At 37.2% G+C, this 18,842-nt stretch overlaps 1 protein-coding gene across 3 annotated transcripts in view; it reads right to left on the bottom strand.

Annotated features, from left to right (window-relative positions):
* Positions 1–18,842, bottom strand: part of ANKIB1 (ankyrin repeat and IBR domain containing 1) — a 102,342-nt gene that overhangs the window by 34,366 nt on the left and 49,134 nt on the right. For all 3 annotated transcript variants that reach the window (XM_019508414.1, XM_019508413.1, XM_019508412.1), the window contains exons 5-8: positions 12,000–12,208; positions 9,199–9,287; positions 5,669–5,813; positions 3,218–3,384 (exon numbers count right to left, since the gene is read on the bottom strand). In XM_019508414.1, coding sequence (XP_019363959.1) covers positions 3,218–3,384; positions 5,669–5,813; positions 9,199–9,287; positions 12,000–12,208 — 610 coding nt within the window. The remainder of the gene's footprint in view (positions 1–3,217; positions 3,385–5,668; positions 5,814–9,198; positions 9,288–11,999; positions 12,209–18,842) is intronic.

Here is an 18,842-nt window from a genome sequence, read left to right as displayed (position 1 = left end):
GAAAATGTAGAGCCAAAACACCCAAACCTTCTTTAGACACCCTGTCCCACCTACCTAAAAGGTACTATCTGGGCACCATTCACTTCTGCAGGGCAAGACTACATTTTCCCTGCTGACTTCAGACCCTTTCACCATAGGGTCTGTTCTCAGAAAAAAAATGTCATTGCACTCAAAGGCAAATAAAATGACCAGGAAGAGAACTTTGGACTCAAAAGAGAATAACCTCCTTAACTAACTGCTGATTAATAAACCAAAACAAGGAACAAAATAACTAGGAAATGCAGGACTGATTCCTTTGTCTGGAAACCTGTGAACTTTTGGCAGATTGCTGGCAGTCTTAAATGATGGAATACACTCAGAACTTGGAACAGCACTGTAAAATTAAAGAATGAGACAGGCATGGTGTACATACAGAGGGCAAAGAATGTAAAGATGGATGGGGGAGAGAGGTAGGGAGATCCATGTAACTACAATTGTGTTTCCAGCCTTCTTTATGAGGCAAAGTTTTATTGATGACAGACACTGTGAAAGCAGAAATTAAAGAATGCATGGATGCTAAAAGGATAGGTTATACTATAGGTGATACCCTGTCCAAAGAGAAGGTGGCAATCTATCACTTAAGATGATTAATTTGCAGGTTCAATAACTAATAAAAAGTAAATACAGCAGTGGTTCATGCTCTGGATAACAAATGTCTTTCCATTTTATAGCAACTTACTGAAGTAAGTTGCAACCTCAAGTAACTGGCAGCTTGTCTACGGGTCCATATTTTTCCCCCCTTGTTTTTTCAATTTTAATAGACTGATCTTAAATCAACAGCACTGGAATCCACAAATTAGACATTTTATTTTTAAAAGCCAGAGTTTTTATAAGTAATATTTTAAGACACTTCAATTAAAAGTAATATTTCAAACATTTTAAGGCAATTTACAAAAACCTTCAAAATGTATTTATATTATGACTTTTTAATAATTCACTGTAACATTCAATAATTCACCATTACTCTCAATAGAGATCTGATGTCAAAACATCACCACATATGCCTGGGGAAGAATGTCATCTGAGACAGTCACAAAATTGTATCTCCACAGATACCAAAGGAAAAATATTTCTATGTTTGTAAAATTATGCTTAACAACATAAGGAGCTGAAGTATGATCCTGGAACCTTTTCCCTCATACATAAAATTCATGTCATATAAAGAATGTCCAGTCCTTGGTGTAAACCAGAGCAGTCTCAGATTGTTAAATTTTACACTTAGCTGCACAAGTAATCCTGAGGCTTTGTCTACCTGCCAAGTACAGACAGAGTACAGCATCAGTCTGGAAAAGCTCCCTTCACTTAAGGCTGAGAAGCATGATGGTGTGAAGCCAAGTAAACTGGCTTCAGGGCATCCAAGGATCTGGCTTAACCTTACTAAAAAGAAAGGGCACCCCACCCACTTGACTCTTGAAACAGGATGGGACTCTTTGCTTGAAGTGTGCTCTCATTCTATTCCCTTATTCTGGCAGTCTGCAGACTAGGAGTAGTTTTCAGTTTCTCTGCCATAACAGTCTAAGAAGCACAAAGACATTCTGCAGAAACCCAGGCAAAGAAAGACAAGAGAAACAATAGGTCAAGACACAGTTCCCTTAAGCCCCATTCCTCACTAGCAAGAAAACAGAAATTATTTGGAATTCCCAACACCATTTTTTGAAGATTATTATTCTTTTAAGATAACAATCCAAGCTGTGCAGCCTCCAGACAACCAGCTCAGTTCTTCAGGGGCAAGGTCATTCTAGGAAGATCAGCTCACCAGTTGCAAAGACAGAAGACCCATTGATACGAGGATTTGAGTACCATCCTCCACAGAATTACAAAAGCTAATGCACTACAGTTGGCCATAAAAGACTGAATATTGTTAGTGAAATTTATACTTTGACAAATACTTTTGTAAACAGGATCAATTAAAAGTAATGTGAATTCTGGCATGTAATTGAAGAAGTATAGATAAACTACTTAGTAAAAATGTAAGGCTTCTGGAAACAGATTCAAGAAAACTTGACAGGTCTCTGGCTACATGGAATCTTATCTAATTTAATGTGTAAAAGATTCTCCACAAAATCACTTAAGATACAGCCTTACAGTGAATCAGGTACCAAACATAGTATGTGAATTGTTTAGATGAAATAAAACGGAAGAATTCTAAAAATGGATGACCAGATGGTTCTTTGAAATATATTCTGAACATACAATTTGTCCTAATAGTACTGCTAGCCTCTTAAATAGCAAGAAAAGTTTCTTTATCATGAAAGTGGAATAACTGAAGTCATACGTTGCAAACCTAGAAGGAACCTCAAAAAGTCATCCAGTCCATCCCCTGTTCCAAGACATGATTATCTATATGCCCAACATGTTAGATGTTTGTCTAACCTGCTTTTAAAAATCTCCTGTGAAGTGATTTCCATAATCTTACATCATACCACCTGGTCCACTGCTTAACTATCTTTTAGGTCTGAAAGTTTTTCCTAACTTAAGCCTTCTTTACTGAAAATTAAGCTAATTACCTTTTCATGTACCCTCAGTGGACATGTGGAACAACTGATCATTGACTTGTTTAAAACCACATTTTATGCATCTCACAACTTATCAGAATCACCTTAGATGCATTCTTTTTTGTTTGTTTGTTTTGACTAAAACATCCCAACTCTTTGTTTTGGACAATCAAATTTAATGTTCATGAAGGTGGCAGACAGAAATATAATTCTTTTCATAATACAAGAGCAGCTCTCTTTTTCAATATCACTTAAGTGGACTTTGTTGCTTCAACAAAGATTGAAATCATCTTACAAATTGTGGGTAGGATGTCCCCCATAAATTTAAAATCTTTCTATTAAGTGGTGATTGTCATGTATTTTTAACCTTGTAATTTCTTATTACAAGTTACCTAATGAACATAAAGCTAAAAATACATAGAGCTCCATGCGGCTTGCCAAGTTATTAGTATAATATAGCAGGCAAGATCTCAAAGTTTGTTGCCCCAAAAGATACAAAGACATATGAGCAGGTCAGATATCAAGCACAAGTGTATGTGACAGATTATAGTCATGTACCATGCTCTACAGAAGTCAATTATTCAGGCTTCTGTAATGTGGCAGACGGTAAAAAGTTTTAATGACCTCTAGAGTAGCAGTGAGTATGATCATTTTATGTAATCGTACAAGTTTCTAGGACTAACCAGCAGAAAAGATGCCCTTTTCCACAATCCACAGCAGGTGCTTTCAGCATAGGGAAGCTAAGTGTATCCGAACCTGTTGTATTTGACCCCTGTCTTGTAAGCCTGACGGCTCTTTCACAGCCTGCTATAGGACACCATTTAATGGCAGGATTATTTTCAACAAATGCCTGAAAAGAAAGAAAAAAAGAAGAAAATTACTTAACATTTAAGAACAGATTCTTACCACTGATATGGACTGTAAGCTGTGATCAAAACCTCCTTCTAATAAAGGTAGGGCAGAGAGCATACTGTAGTTTTGTAACTAAAATTTGTATTTAAAATTGTTATAACAAGAAATTGACTTCATCATTAGCTTAAAATTTTATTTGTTTGCTATACTAGAATGTAATATTTATGCTAAGACCTGAATGATCCACACTGTACGCAAAATGCTAAATAAGTGCAAGTCTCACATATAAGGGTTGACAACATTGTCTATCAGTGGGCTGGAATGATGCAGCTCAGGCTGAAGGTGGCCTGGTACTAGTACTCAGTCACTATTTGTCCACACCACCTCTTCATTCTGCTCTTCAGCTATAGTGTTGCATGCATTAAGTGCTTGGCTGTGGTACAGGTGAAGCCCCCCACTGCCAAATAATGTCAAAGCCCCTGTTCTGTGGGCTGGATCCAATGACTCTGGTTAGGGTGTAGTTTGTGCACCATACATTGCCACCCCTTGACATGCTATTGTTATTTATTCAACAACTATAATTTAAAATTTTGCAACATATAACTGCTCCAGTTTAACAATAAATACTTATGCCAATTATCAGAAATCTCAATGCAACTGAGATACGATCTTAAAAAGAGAATTAGAATAACTGAGAAATTTACTTCTGAACTTTTACATTAAGTTAATGTGCCTTCTCTTGTAAATACTGCATTAAATAAATTATAGAGAAGAAAACCCCCACAATGACACTACCATCCAAAATCATCCTACCTGCTGCCTACTTGAAAGGTGAGTAAGTACAAGGTAGTGGCTTAGATCTCGGCACTTTACTGAATAAGGTTTGGGGACCTCACACTAAAGGGCCTTATTACAGAGAAATTACACATAAACCAGCGTAAGTGATCGGAAACTGTTTCAAATCTGTAACACAACAGAAGTTCAGTGCACATAAACCACTTTCAAAATGGCCAAAACCAGTTTAATATAAACCTGGATGGGCGTAGTATCAGATTTAACTGATTTAGGGTTTATTGAACTTTTATCCCAGATCCCCTCCAGATTCAAGTCAACTCACAGGCTCCCAGCATCCCAGGATGGTTTGCACCTCTCCCACAAACCACTCCCTCACAGGGTGGGCAGGCTAGCGCCTTGACCCAAGCTGTCTGCTCCAGCCTAGCAGGAAGGCATGCTCTAGTGCCCCCCCTGCCATCTTCTGACCTGAGCGACTGCAGGCATGTGGCTGCATTTCCAGAATCAAAAGCGAATGTCTGTTCACTTGCTTATGGGTTCAATCTGTGCAACTTAAAGTAATGTGCAAAGACTAAATCAATTCAGACTCAGGCTTTTTGATGGTCTGTACTTAGACATACGGTAAAGAAGTGTACCAAGCTGCCTTTCCCACCCCAGAGATAATTTAACACATTATTTAAAAGGTAGCAGGTAAGTGTGTAAGCTTTGCCCTGTATACGTGCCAAAGGAGAGCTCCAGTGAACCTAGCTGTAAATGGGTATTTGATTATTCAGGCTGTGGAGTCAAAGATAGCTGGATATGATTCTAGCTATATCACTCTTTGCTGTGCTCTTAAATAAAGAAGCTGGGATATCTAAACTATGCTAGCTCAATAGGCTATAAGACTAAGTATGGCATTTTTACTTTTGAGTCCACTTTACAAATTAATACCATGGAAAAAATGTCCCTTGTACAGTAGCAGAGGGGAAAGGCTTGTAAAATCTAAAAGTCATATAAAAAGTTTTAAGCTTCTTTTGCTATTTAGTTAAATAGTAATATTATGAAAATACAGTAGGATGGAACAAAGCTATAGCAGTATGAATAGCATCATTCAGCTGCAGTAGAATTTCCCAAAAACTTAAAATGTTTTTCAGAAACTTACAAAGTTGCTATAAGATTTGAAAAAAGCCAAACTTGGATTAAAAACTAGATATCAGTTGTTCTGGACATTAATTTGATCAAGCAATTTTACTTGCATTAGGATAGTTTAATTGGCCTGTATGGAAAAGTAGTGACTGTTCTTGTGGAAATACATATTTTTTTCCATGCCCTGAGTAATCCAAACCCTATGGCACAGTGTGTAAACTACATATATTTCAGACCTATGGGATTAATTTATTAAGGTCTACTAAACTGCTGTCATATTTCAGTGTTCACACAGAAGTGGTGATGTAAATTAAAATAATGAAATGTGTTCACTTTGATCACATAAAAATAGCATGACAATTTACCTTAATGTCAAACTGTAGGTAACGTTTGTCCATCTCCTTGGAAACCACACTTTCTATGATCTCTACAGGCACAAGCTGGAAGCAATCATATGCTGGGCAAAAAATGTTGTGAGCTTCACCCTCCTGAATTTTTAAATTCAAAAACCTGCCAAAATTATGTCAGTAAGTATTTGAAAATAATACATAAATAAGAGTCAAGCAATTACTGCAGATTTACTATAGTTATACTAGTTTTAAAAAATTGTATGTACTTTTCCATTAAACTATTTAAAAAACCATATCAATTATCTTTTGGTCTTTACACTCAGTAAGTACCCGAGAATTGAGGAGTACATACTGAAAAAGAAATGACAAAAAAATAAAACTGAGAAGCTGAAAAAAGCACTTGAATGCATGTGTGTGGTTTCAATCTGTCTGCCATGTGTTAGATGCCTCTATGCAACTTTTAATAAAACTGAGGATAATTTCTTCATTTATGTCAAAAAATGAAACTGAGCAGAAATCACGATATTCAATAATTATATGCCTACATAATTTTATCATACATTTAAAACATTCACTGGTGAGACAAATACTAGAATACTCTGTATACTTCTGGTGTTTCCATTTTAAAAAGGGTGTTGAAAAATCAGAGGAAGTTGAGAAGACAGCCACAAAAATTATTACAGGCTGGAGAAAATGCTGTCCAGTGAGGAATATAAAAAAAATATTTTAAAAGACTGAAAGGTGACTTGATTACATTTCTAAGCACCTTCACAGGAAAACATACTGGGCACGTCTACCCGTGCATTTAAGCTTGACTAAATTTACTGCACATTAAGCTAATGCACAGTAAACAATTTTGGCAGGTGTCTACATGTGCAGAGACTTGGCACAAAATTTAGTGCCAAGTCCCTTCAGCCCTGCCATGTGTCCCATTTGCAGATATCAAATTTAGTCACGATTAGCCATTTTTACTGTGCAGTAAGCATGCATACATGTAGATGTGCACCTGTACTGTGCAGTAAACTAGGCTAATGTGAATTAACATGTCTCGTGTAGACGCACCTATAGAGAACTAAAAGGTTTTTTATTCCAAGAGGGAAAGGTATATTTAATTACTAGAAGCTGAACCCAGAAAACGCAAATTAGAAATTAGGCACAAACTTGTAACTTAAGGGTGATTTACAATGGAACAATCTACCAAGAGAAGTAACAAATAAGGACTGCATATCCTTCTGGAAGAAATACTTCTCCTACCTCTCCAAATACAAGTTCACCAATAAGGAAACAAGGTGAAATTCTTGTCTGGTGCCATTTGTAGTGTAACATCTAGTCTGCTTCATCAGCTCATCTCCTCACCCCACCAAAGTGGGTTTCATTTCTCAGGCACAGTACCACCTGTCAAGCAGTTCCAAGGTAGGACTTGGGCAGATGTCACTGGGGATAAATTTGTGGGATGCCTAACATCTTCTAAATTGTACACAAATTTACATTTGAACAACAAGCCTATTTTGCTTGATGCCAAGCAAAAGGCAGATTGAGACCAGTTTAAGGATTCAAACTCATGGTCTATTAACAAGGGACAAAGCTTGTTCCCCGAAACACAATATGAACACCATTGCTCAATGACTGCCACTCTCAAAGGGTTCCCAGAGAAGAAACAACTTAAGTGCAAACTAGCTGTAGGGAGAGGTAGAAAAGCTTTCTCTGGCAGGGGAGTGTGGAAGGACAAATCCAGACTCATTGCACTAACACTATACCAGCACCGATGAAGCATAGACATTTTCTAAACAGTAGGAGTATCATGAAGACTTCACAGTACCTTCAATTACACAAGAAGCTCTGCTCCTGGGGCCAAACTTCCACAAGGAATCTTTAGCCCCTGGAAGAATGCGAGATGATTCTGAGAAATCTACTGAGGATGAACCTGATCTTACAAAAAGCATGGTGTTGCTTGGTTTAATGGCAGGGGGAGGGAAAAGTTTGCCTGAGCAAACCACCCACTAGCTTTTATCATTACATGTATCCACAAACACACTCACCAGACAGCAGCAATCCTAAGAATAAATCCCTGTAATCCCTGTATGTATTTTGTCACCCAAGCCTGAGGCACATCCTTGGGGTAAATTTAACACTAATAATTTTGTTAAAAAATTGCTTCTTCAAGAAATGGAATGCTACATATTAGCTAAAACCTGAGGAGGCGGCAGTAGTTTGGGGCACGTCCAGGTCACAATTTGAGCATCAAGTATAGAATCATAAGGATAAGAACCTAAACACTTTACTGACTAGTGATTTTGAGGTGAGGCAAGATATCTCAGGAACTCTTTAACTAAGACTCCACATCTGCACCGATAACGAATGCCTCACAAACCCTGATGGGACACATCAATTTGTAAGGCAATAGGAGAATGATGGTAAACTTCTGATCAGGTAAAAATAAAAGCCTTTAAAAAGTAAGCTCATATGAAGCTAATGTTCTTCTACGATATCAGCAGTGATGGGTGCACTGCATTTAGACCTTATCTAGACTACAAAGTTGTATTATAATAGTATATTTAAAGGAAGTGGAATGCTCTTAGCGTGGATGCAGTTATATCAGTCAAAATGCAGTTCATGTTAGCATGAATATTTTCATATACAGTGGCCATGTCTACATGAGACAATGACTATGCAATCTTTACTGCACAGTCATTTAGTACTTCTTTATAAACAAGTACTAAAGGACTGTGCAGTAACCGGAATTACCATGCAGTTGGGTCAAGGAATGTCTGTTTTATGATGCTGACTGTACAGTAGCTCATGACTACTGCACAATAGCATCATGTCACACTTCCTACCATGCAGTGCTACTGCGCAGTCAGTATCTCATGTAGATGCGGTAAGAAAGTATCGAGATATGTCACCTTTGTGTCACTATAACAGGGTTCACACCAGGACTTTTAGTACCATAACTTTTTGATATAAAAAAAATTAGACCCCAAAATAAATAATAAACTGGTCAACCTATGACAACTATGTCCCAACCAGCAAATTACTTAAGAATGTGCTTCTCAACAAAAAAATTAAACACGCTTAATTTTTACTAAGTGCTTTGTTGAGTAGGGATGGAACTAAGTATGTACTTATCTTAAAAACAAATACAATTTTCTATAAAGGAGATTCAATAAATCATATGAGTAGCCCCACAAATTCAATTTGTGTAAGTACTTTACTGAATTAGGGCCGAAGCCCTAACTATACAAGTATGAGCCAGTTAATGACCAGTGGGATAAAAGCATTGAGTTAGCTATGATATCAATCAAAATCAGCCATCTAACATTAACAAATTCATTGGCTGAGAAAGGGAGATAGTCTCTGGGAGAAGGGAGAAGTCAGGTAGAAGAGGAAGCAGGGGGGTACCTTAAAGACTAAAAACATTCAGAAAGGCATAACCTTGTATAGGCTACAGACTACTTTGTCAGATGCTATGAAATGTTGTGCTTCTTTCCTTTTGTAAGTGGAAAATCTACTCATTTGCAAATAAATGCTAGAACACATATACTCACGCCTCCCAGCATGATCTGCAAAAGTCATGTCCACAAGGCATATCCACTGGGTCTTCAAATATAGAAATATTACACATACAAATGTCACACTGTAGATTAAGAAAAAAGTACTGATGATTATGACCATACTAAATCTCTGTATGCAATATGCAGAACTCAAGAGAATTATGCAAAAAAACCCCACACTACTTAAAAAGTACACAAGATTGGGGAAAATCTTTATGAACTTATCAAAATAAAGTTTTGCTTTACTTCAGAATCATACAAATGGAAATATATTCATGTGTCTTCTTCATAAACAGCCTCCAACATTTACCATTTTTAAAAATTGAGCAGGAAATCTTTTGGGCATCTCATCAGATCTCTACCACCTGAGTCTGCACTTCATTCTGCAAAATGTTCACAACTCTTTATTCCCAATAATGATACAACAGGGCCAGATCCTATACCTTTACAGTCAACAACAGCTTCGTTATGTACTTCAGTAAATGTAGGATCAGGATTTGGTGACAGAGCAGTCAGGACTTCACTTAGGAATTCACAGGAGACACTAAGCCTATTGCAGAATTAGGACAATGCCAGGATGGAGCTATTTAAATTATTTATTTAAATTATCATTTTAATCAATCCGTTAATAAAAAGAACTTTTGACTTCACAAAACTTACTTGAAATTTTGTTCGTATCATTAATACTTATAAATGACCTAAGCTATACTTTTTTCCCCAGCCCACAACATGCTATTACTGGCAGTATAGCCTACTTGCATCTTAAAAAACAGTTAAGCTACTACCAAAATGCAATACTGAATATTTAGGCCCCCATCTTGCAAACATTTAAGCATAAAGGAAACTAATTCATGAACTACTGATATGTCTGATGTTAGGCGTGTACATAGATGCTTGTGCTTGTGGCACTAGAGCCAACAAATGTATTTTTATTTTTATTGGGAGAAAACTTCATATTGGTTAGCAGTACAAGTGTTTTCAGACATTCAGTACTGTACATTAACATTTTTACAAACACAAGATAACATTCCCAGAAATGTAAGCCCAAGCTAAGGCAGCTATACAAGGATTTTACTTAGAAGCACAAAACCCAGGACTTCAAGCTGCAAATTTTAGGGGGCACAGAACCAAATTAAAGCCATTTCAACTCACATAACTTGTAGACATTCAGTGTATTGGAAGGCACTGTTGGTTGCAAATATTCATTATTTAAATTGTAGTTCTTAGCTTATTGATTTCAAGTAGGAGTTCTGCTGTTCTAGAAATAGGGATGTTAATGAGAACCTGGACCTGTCTTTCTCTGCATAGGCAGCCATTATAACCATGATATTTCTTAATATGGAGAAGTGTCAGTGTAAAAAATGAGAAATTCTAATAATAATGAAGTAAAAGAAGTAAAAAACATCCAGCTGTGCAATTTTAAAGTACAAAAAGTGAAATAACTTACAAAAAGTTTCAATTTAAAAAAATACTTGATAATTTTTAAAAATCACAATGTTCACTCTCTTACCTGGCCAAAAGTAAGTCAAATTGGCAATGATTTCACAAATGTAGTTTTGCAGACATTAATTTGATAATTTTGTAGGTCTTTTATAATAATAGAAACATGATTTAATTTAAATCCAGACATAAAATTATGAGACCACAGATATACAACTGGAACCACCATGTGATGTCAAGTCTGAACCTGTATTCTGGGTTAAAGGCTTTAATATTAGGAAACAGAAGTATAAAATATAGTGTAAAATATACTAAGCGTTTCAATATACATATGATAATATTTTAGTACAAACATTCCAGTGCATAAAACTACCAAATAAATGACAACATCATTCCATATAGAACTTTTTCAATTACTGTATCATTAAAGAAGTCAAGGTTTTCTGGGCACTGAATGCAAAACTGCACTGTTATATGATGTCTAGAAATATTCCATTTACAAAATTATGCATATTGTAGAAAAAATGCTTGGGTCATTGAGCATAAATTTTATTCAAGTTACAGCTATGGATTATTACAAAGAGAACTGTCTTCCAAAAGAGTCTTACTGATTTTAATGAAAGGTGAGTTGAAATTTGTGATAGTCTTGTAAACTGTTTCAAGGAACTCCCGCAGATGAAAAATAATTATAATCTTACAGTACACTAGTGGGCTGACATTTCAAACATAGACGAAGAGAATTTTGTTTCTTAACGAAAAGATACAAAAAAGGCAGGGCTCACAGTATTATGTTCAGGAAAAGGGGTACTATAGAAATGAACCTCAAAATACAAAGTCTTAAAAAAACTGCTGGGGTACACACTACTGGTATAACATTCTCTCTTAAAAGCACCAGCCCTGCATTACAATGGTGGCAGTGAATCTCAAAGTAGGGCCCTTTATTTTGTCCACATGCAACCCATGTAATGATAGACCCAGTTTTTAACGTGCATAACTTAATGCTGTCTACCTTTACGAAGTCCACAAAATGACATTTTTAAAGAAAATCTATTTTATATGCTTTCCATGGTTATTTTGCATAAGCAAATGACAAAATACCTCATCTGACCAGATGTGCATGTTTGTTTAGGAACTGGCTCCTTTTCTTTATAATTTTAGATGCATTTACATGGCAGTAAAAATAGACTATAAAAGCATACTGCATAAACCATATCTGATGAGATTATGGAAGATTACATTTCCCACAGTTTACAAAATAATTTTCTGTTAACTCTTAGCACACCTTGCACCTTTACTTATTTGCAAGAGACATATCTGCCACTGAAGAGAGAATCTTTCTCAAGAAGAAAACATACCAGAGTTGTCTCGATATCTCCCGGTGACAGGCTGATTTCATCAGGGGAGGTCAAAGAAGAGCGAGTAGTGCGGGGAGTTCGTGGAGAAGGGAGTGTGTCCCAGGCATTATACCCGCTTGGAGGTGGAGTTGGCATTTGAACACCTGAACGCTGGCAGCAGTTCTCTGGATTAGACATCCATGCTTCAAGTAATTTCTCCCTGTCCCAGTCTTCAACAAAAATATAAAGAAAAATATTTGGCTATAAGAATTGTTTATTTATAACTGCATCATTGAAAAAACCTCTAAATACATATTTCAATAAAAACTGGAAGTACCTGTATCTGTGTGAAAACAGAATACTAGAACCTCAAGAGACACTAATTTCATGATCTATAATTTGGGGCAGAATTTATAATTAATTGCACTGCTGGGAATTTCTTTTCTATTTATGTCAAAAACCCAAACATGGAAAACATTATTAATATTACTATCATCATCCTCATTTCAGTGAACTCCAGCCAGGAACTAGACCCAATAGTTTGGCAATATACAAGAAAACAGAAGAATGGTCCCTATATCAAAGTGCTTCCACTGTAAGTACCCATCTTGCACATCATAAAATGACTGCTCAGTTTGGACCCATTTTAGGGTTTGTTTTAAACACATTTGGTTCAAACCAAATGTTACAAAGGAAGAGGAAAATGTGGAGAATTGCTCATTGTGCGTACGTATGAAAAAATATTAAGATAGACATTTTTACAACTTGCACTTTCTTCCTGCTGCACCTGATTTCACAGTCCTTGCATTTTCAGGGACTTTAATGCAATGATTTTGGGTGCATGACAAATGCAATACCATCATTTAGAATTAATCCAGCCAACTCTTGTGTACAGCAGTCCCTTGAGCTGCACTGAGGTTACTCGTGTAAACTGAGTTATTAATGTGTATAAGGCATTAATGGTCTCTTTGTAAGTCATCTACAACATGTCAACATTTTATGGCTAAATGAAGATGTTGAGGGAAGTCCTCCTTTAACTGAAATCAATGACAAAACTCCCATTGACTTAAATGAGCCAGAGTGTCACTAAGGTTGTTATTTCATAGCGGCTGCATATAAACAGGTAATTGGAGTTGACTAATTAGCTCTGCAGTAAAGCATCTAATAAGGCGCAGTAAATTAACTCCGCCATAGGACAGTACTGTCAGGGACAATACTATACGATAGTATTGCCAAGTCATTAACACTTTCAATTTTGTAATTTTTTAATACTGTGAAATGAGGGAGTTCTTCCAAAATAGCATAAGCATCCTATTGACTAGGGTTTGATTTTACATCTTGATACCCTTTTCAACCTCTTTTGCAGGTATTTTGACAAACTGTTATTAAAATGTTAAAGTTTGTTGGTCCTAAGGATTTGTTTTTGTATAGTAAGCATTACACTGAGACTATTTTACTTCCACATTTAAAAATGATTTGGGTTGACCTGAAACACCTAAAGGTTTTGTCACCTAAACAGTAACAGCTGTTTGCACATTCATGAACACAATCCATAAAAATACAACATTAAAAGTTATCTGAATTAAAAAATAAATAATCTAAATATTACTTTGAACTTTATATGTATGTACTTCTGCAATTATAAAATTCACAGTTAAACCTTTCTACTTGCAGTGACCAGGCTCTCAGGACCCATACCATTTCTACCCAGGATCAGGCACTGGGGGCTCTGCACTGCCACTGCCCAGTCCTGCATGTAGGGATAAGGTTCCAAGGCCTTGGACTACCTCTGCCCAGTCCTGTGCACTGGGATCAGGCTGGAATTAAGCTCTTGTGCAGGGATTGGGTTATGGGGCCTTACGCCACTTTTGCTCAGTGCGATATGCTAGATTGGACTTAGGGCGCCATGTACAATTCCCGTGTGCAAGGATTGGGTGCTATGATGCCCTGTACACTCTCAGACCTGTAGGGAGCCCCATGAGCCAGGTGATAAGGTGCCAGATCTGGCCTGCAGGCTGGGGGTTCAGTACTCCTGGTTTAGTACTACTTCATACTCTGGTTTTCAATAACTTACACTCAGCATTTTTAACTAGCAAAAAATGTTTTTTTCCATAAACACTCCCCCAATTAACTTGTCAGATGTGTCACTTTGAATCTAAAAATGTGTTAAAGATCATCCAAGACCATGAACCTCTTCAAACTGAAAAAGAAATATAACTTGACACAGTTTATGATAGTGCTATGATTTCAAGTCTCAAGAGAGAGATGGTTGAATTGGTGTCAATTACTATGCTATCTTACATAAAGCTTCATTTTATTTTTCAATCTCAACAATGCGTGGCTTAAAAGGCCCTACATTTTAGATTTAGAAGAAAAGAACATTAAAAAAATCTCTAATCAGCTCCAAGAATAAAAGTTGATATACTATAAAAAATTAACATAAAATATGAAGAGCCCCCCCATAGTAGAACTTTTGTCTAAAAATTACACACTGAAATTGAAAATGAGCAATCAAATTGGAATCCACTTACTACTTTCTTAATATAAATGCAATTATTCTAGATTCAAATTTGCATTGCTTGCCAAACCCGCACAGTATATTAAAGATTTCATTTATTTCATATTGTTTGCTTAAGGTCATGATACCTACAAATCACAAGACTGCAAAAACAGACATTTTGTACTCCTGTTACCAGAATAAAGGATGCCATTTTACAAATTATCCGGCATATATAATCTTTTCAAGGGAATTTGTTGACCTTGAGATAATGCTAACTGCTGCAAGAAATCTTCTACTCTGACAGCTGTAATGCCTTTTAAATCAGGAGTCAGTGGCAAAGACCTGTGGCTTAGTGAAGGGGTAGGTAACTTTTTTCAGCTGCAGGCCGTAATGACCCACTCCAGGTCAGAGGCAGATGGGCACATGGGTTTTAGGACCCACCTGCAACCAGCACTTGTCCCCTTGGTATTGTGGATTGAGCACCTAGAGCCAAAGCCCCCTGCCACCAAATCCTGTCAAAGCACTATGTCTGCAGGCTGGATCCAATGGATCTGTGGGCTATATTCAGCCCACCGGGCCATACAGTGCCAACCTCTTGCTCACTGGATTCCACTCTTCTCTTTAGTAAACCATGAGCTGCAGCAAAATGTAAGGTGATACAACATTAGCTGAACTACACCTTTTTCATCCTGAAATCAATTACTTTTAGAATCATGAGATGCATTATAAGAGAGAGTAGCTTGACTTTGCCTTTCATTCAACAAAAAACACTTTAAAAAAGATAGTACATAAATTGTTAGGGTCAAAAAGTCAATGAATCTTTTCTTATTTGCCACAATATATGAAGCACTATTTTCTGAAAATGCCTGAGTTCTGTTGTGAAAAATGAACAAAAACACAACCCCAGCTCTTGTGTGGGAACTTAGGGCTAACAAATTAATGTTCTTGTGTAATAAAGGAAAAGAAAGTTTGTCATATGATCAGATTTCAACTTAAAGCTAAAAACAATTAAAAACAGTGAGTAAAATAAATTATATTAAAATTTGTGAGAAATACCTAGTGTGTGGAATGCTTATTTCACATCATCTTATTTTATATACATATGTTTCTCCTGCAAGGTTAACCACAAAACATTAAAATCTGGCAGTACTACAATAACCAGAGTTGCTTCCACTTCATCTCTTAATTTTTGTAATCATATTTAAAGCTGAATGGATTCATCAGTTATTCATTTAATTCTGTTACACAATCATATCAATTTTTCATTTTCTTATTTTATTTAAAACACATTTTTCAGCTTTAGTTTTGCTTGGATGAATATTTTCTAGTTTATAATTAACACAGCTAAAGGCAAAACAGCCTACTTTTCAAATTATATCTATGCCTCTCCCTACGTAGCAGTGAGTTACATTACGTTACAGCTACATCACTAAGGCAACATCAAGAGAATGACCTTTGCAACTTAGACTGATTCCTTCTCAAATCTCAAGTACGGCTCACTAGATGCTGGTAGACATTTCTGTACAGTTTATTTCAACCACATCGCTTTAGAATTCAGTCTGATATCATGTACTGTAAAACATAGCACTGCCATAATTTTGTCCTTCAGAGTGTCTGGACAGGTTACAGAATTTGCCTAGCTCTTTGGCTAGTTATAATATTTTTAAAGATCCAATATAGTATTCCTCTTACAAAGTAACACTATATAGGACACAAAACAAATCATTTAATTAAAAAAATGCGCACACATTATTTGTATAGATCATATATATCATACATATCCATCACAAATATCATACATATAAATATACAATGCATGTACTTTTATGTATACATACATGCACACATATATACATATACACACACAGATATATACACACACACATAAATCATGCCATATTTATCAGCTGGACTTGATTAGGTTGTAATTTAAATACATTGACACAAGTATCTGGTACACTTCTCAATTAAAATGACACAACCAGAAAGCTAGTCAAAATTTAAACAGTTAAAAATAGCTACAGGTTCTACACCTACTCATGAGACAGTCTGCCAAATGTTGTGGTTTTAAAATCACATTTCTTTATTACACTTTCTCTCCCTCTTGCTGTTATGCAAAAAACCCACAAAAACAACAGTGTTAAAAATAACCATGGCCCAATCCAGCAACACACACAAAAGCTTGCTTTACTTTAAGCATATGAATAATCTAGCTATAAAGGGACCTTTCAAGTGATTAAATGTTTTGCTGAATCAGAACCTGAAGTTTCACTCTAGCAGTATGATCTTTAGATGCAAACCCTCCTATCTAGTGTCATTAGTGGCTGGGCTTTCATCAAAAGTTAAACCATAAGAGCACACAGTGGTCTTAGCAAATTTTAATTAAGGATCATATACACACACACACAGACAACCTTATAAATAATCCTTGGGTTTTTTTATAAGGCTGGCTATACTCATTATTTAGATATTTTATTTTATTCAGATAATATATGCATTTGAATAATGAGTATAGCCATCCTTATAAAAATGCAAGAGAAATGTAAGCTGTTGTATGCCTTACTTTTCCATTTTGAATTGTTTTTACACAAAACAACAATTTTTACCTGTTAAATAAATATTTTTCCCCAGTGCATTTTCCTCCAAAGCAGATGTTAAAAATACAGCCTGCAGGGTCAATCTGTCCCATGCAGGCAGCTTCTCACAGGCTGGACCTCCCAACCTTACAGGCCAGATTCAGCCTAAGAGGCTTGTTTGTGCAGCTTGCCAAAGCTCCTGCTCCAGCCACATTAATCCCCACATTGCCAGAGCTGCTGTTACAGTGTGGCTGTGAACACACTGCTGCTGACTTCCCCATAACCTAGCTACTACCAAAATCAGGTTTTTGTCACCCCTGGCAAGTAATATTGCAGGGGAAAAGAGGGGGAAAGAGGGAAGGGGAGCTGAGCAGCAGAGACTTTAACTTCTGTGTAACTGAGGATGCTGAAACAGTAATGCTGAAATCCATAGGGATTAATACTGGTTAGCAATATGGACAAAAGGGACTTGGGGGGTCATGACTGACCACAAGATGAACATAAGCCTTCAATGTGATGCTGCTGCTAGTTAAGCAAGCAAAACACTGGCTTGCATCCATAGATGCTTCTCAAGCAAATCCCAGGATGTCATTCTCCAGCTGTACTCAGCCTTGGTGAGGCCGCAGCTGGAGTACTGCATCCAATTTTGGGCTCCACAATTCAAAAGGATGTGGAGAAGCTTGAGAGAGTCCAGAGGAGAGCCATGCGCATGGATCAAAGGTCAGGAAAACAGACCTTATGGTGAGAGGCTGAGAGTCATGGGACTCTTCAGCCTGGAAATGTGCAGGCTCAGGGGTGATCTGGTGGCCACCTATAAGTTTATCGGGGTGCTCACCAGTATCTGGGGGAACGTCTGTTCACAAGAGCGCCCAAGAGATGACAAGATTGAACAGTCACAAACTCCTCCATGACCGTTTCAGGCTGGACATAAGGAAGAACTTCTTTACTGTCCAAGCCCCCAAGGTTTGGAATAGACTGCTGCCGGAGGAGGTTCAAGCACCTACTTTGAATGCCTTCAAGAGACATTTGGATGTTTATCTTGCTGGGATCCTATGACCCCTGCTGACTTCCTGCCCCTGGGGTAGAGGGCTGGACTCGATCTTCTGAGGTCCCTTCCAGCCCTAATGTCTATGAATCTATGAATACTGCTGCCAATACCCACACTCAGGATTTAGGCAGCAAGAAGTCCCGGGGTCTGCATTCAGTCTGCATGGCCAATCAAGTTGGACATTTCTGCTCTAAAGCATCTGCACCTGGCTGCTGCTGGTAAGTGGCAACTCACACCAGACAGAACACCGACTGATAGGGTCATTGTTTCTCTTATGTGGGTATACAAAGGAGAAAAGGAAAATGACTGGCTGTCCACAAGTCCCTGTCCCACTACACCAAATCATAAATGGTAGCTTTGGAGACAAGGAGAACTTTTCTGGAAAGTAACTTTTAATTACACAAATTCATATAAAATTATTAGAACAAGTTGCTAGTTTTACTGTAAGAGATAATAGTGCCAGCTTTTATCCATACACTCCGGTTTTTAGTAGCAGATATTAGTTTCACAAAATAAACAGGAATGACCTTCTAGAGTAGTTACAAAGAATGAGGCTGCTGTTACAGGACTGGGCTGGAACAGCAGTGCTGGCTTTGTGCCACTGCTACAGGGCTTGGCTGGAGCTATGCTCCATCCCTGGGCTGCAGCAGGGATGGAGCCTGCTGGTGCCAAGCAAAAGTAAAGGGGAGCGAGGTTGAGACACAGATGTGGGAGGGAGATCTTGGGGGAGGGGGATGGGA

The sequence above is a fragment of the Gavialis gangeticus genome, unplaced genomic scaffold, assembly GCF_001723915.1.
Source record: "Gavialis gangeticus isolate Ggan-Ray unplaced genomic scaffold, GavGan_comp1, whole genome shotgun sequence".
NCBI lineage: Eukaryota > Metazoa > Chordata > Crocodylia > Gavialidae > Gavialis > Gavialis gangeticus.
The sequence above is the reverse complement of the archived record's forward strand: the minus strand, read 5'-3'. Positions and strand labels throughout refer to the sequence as shown.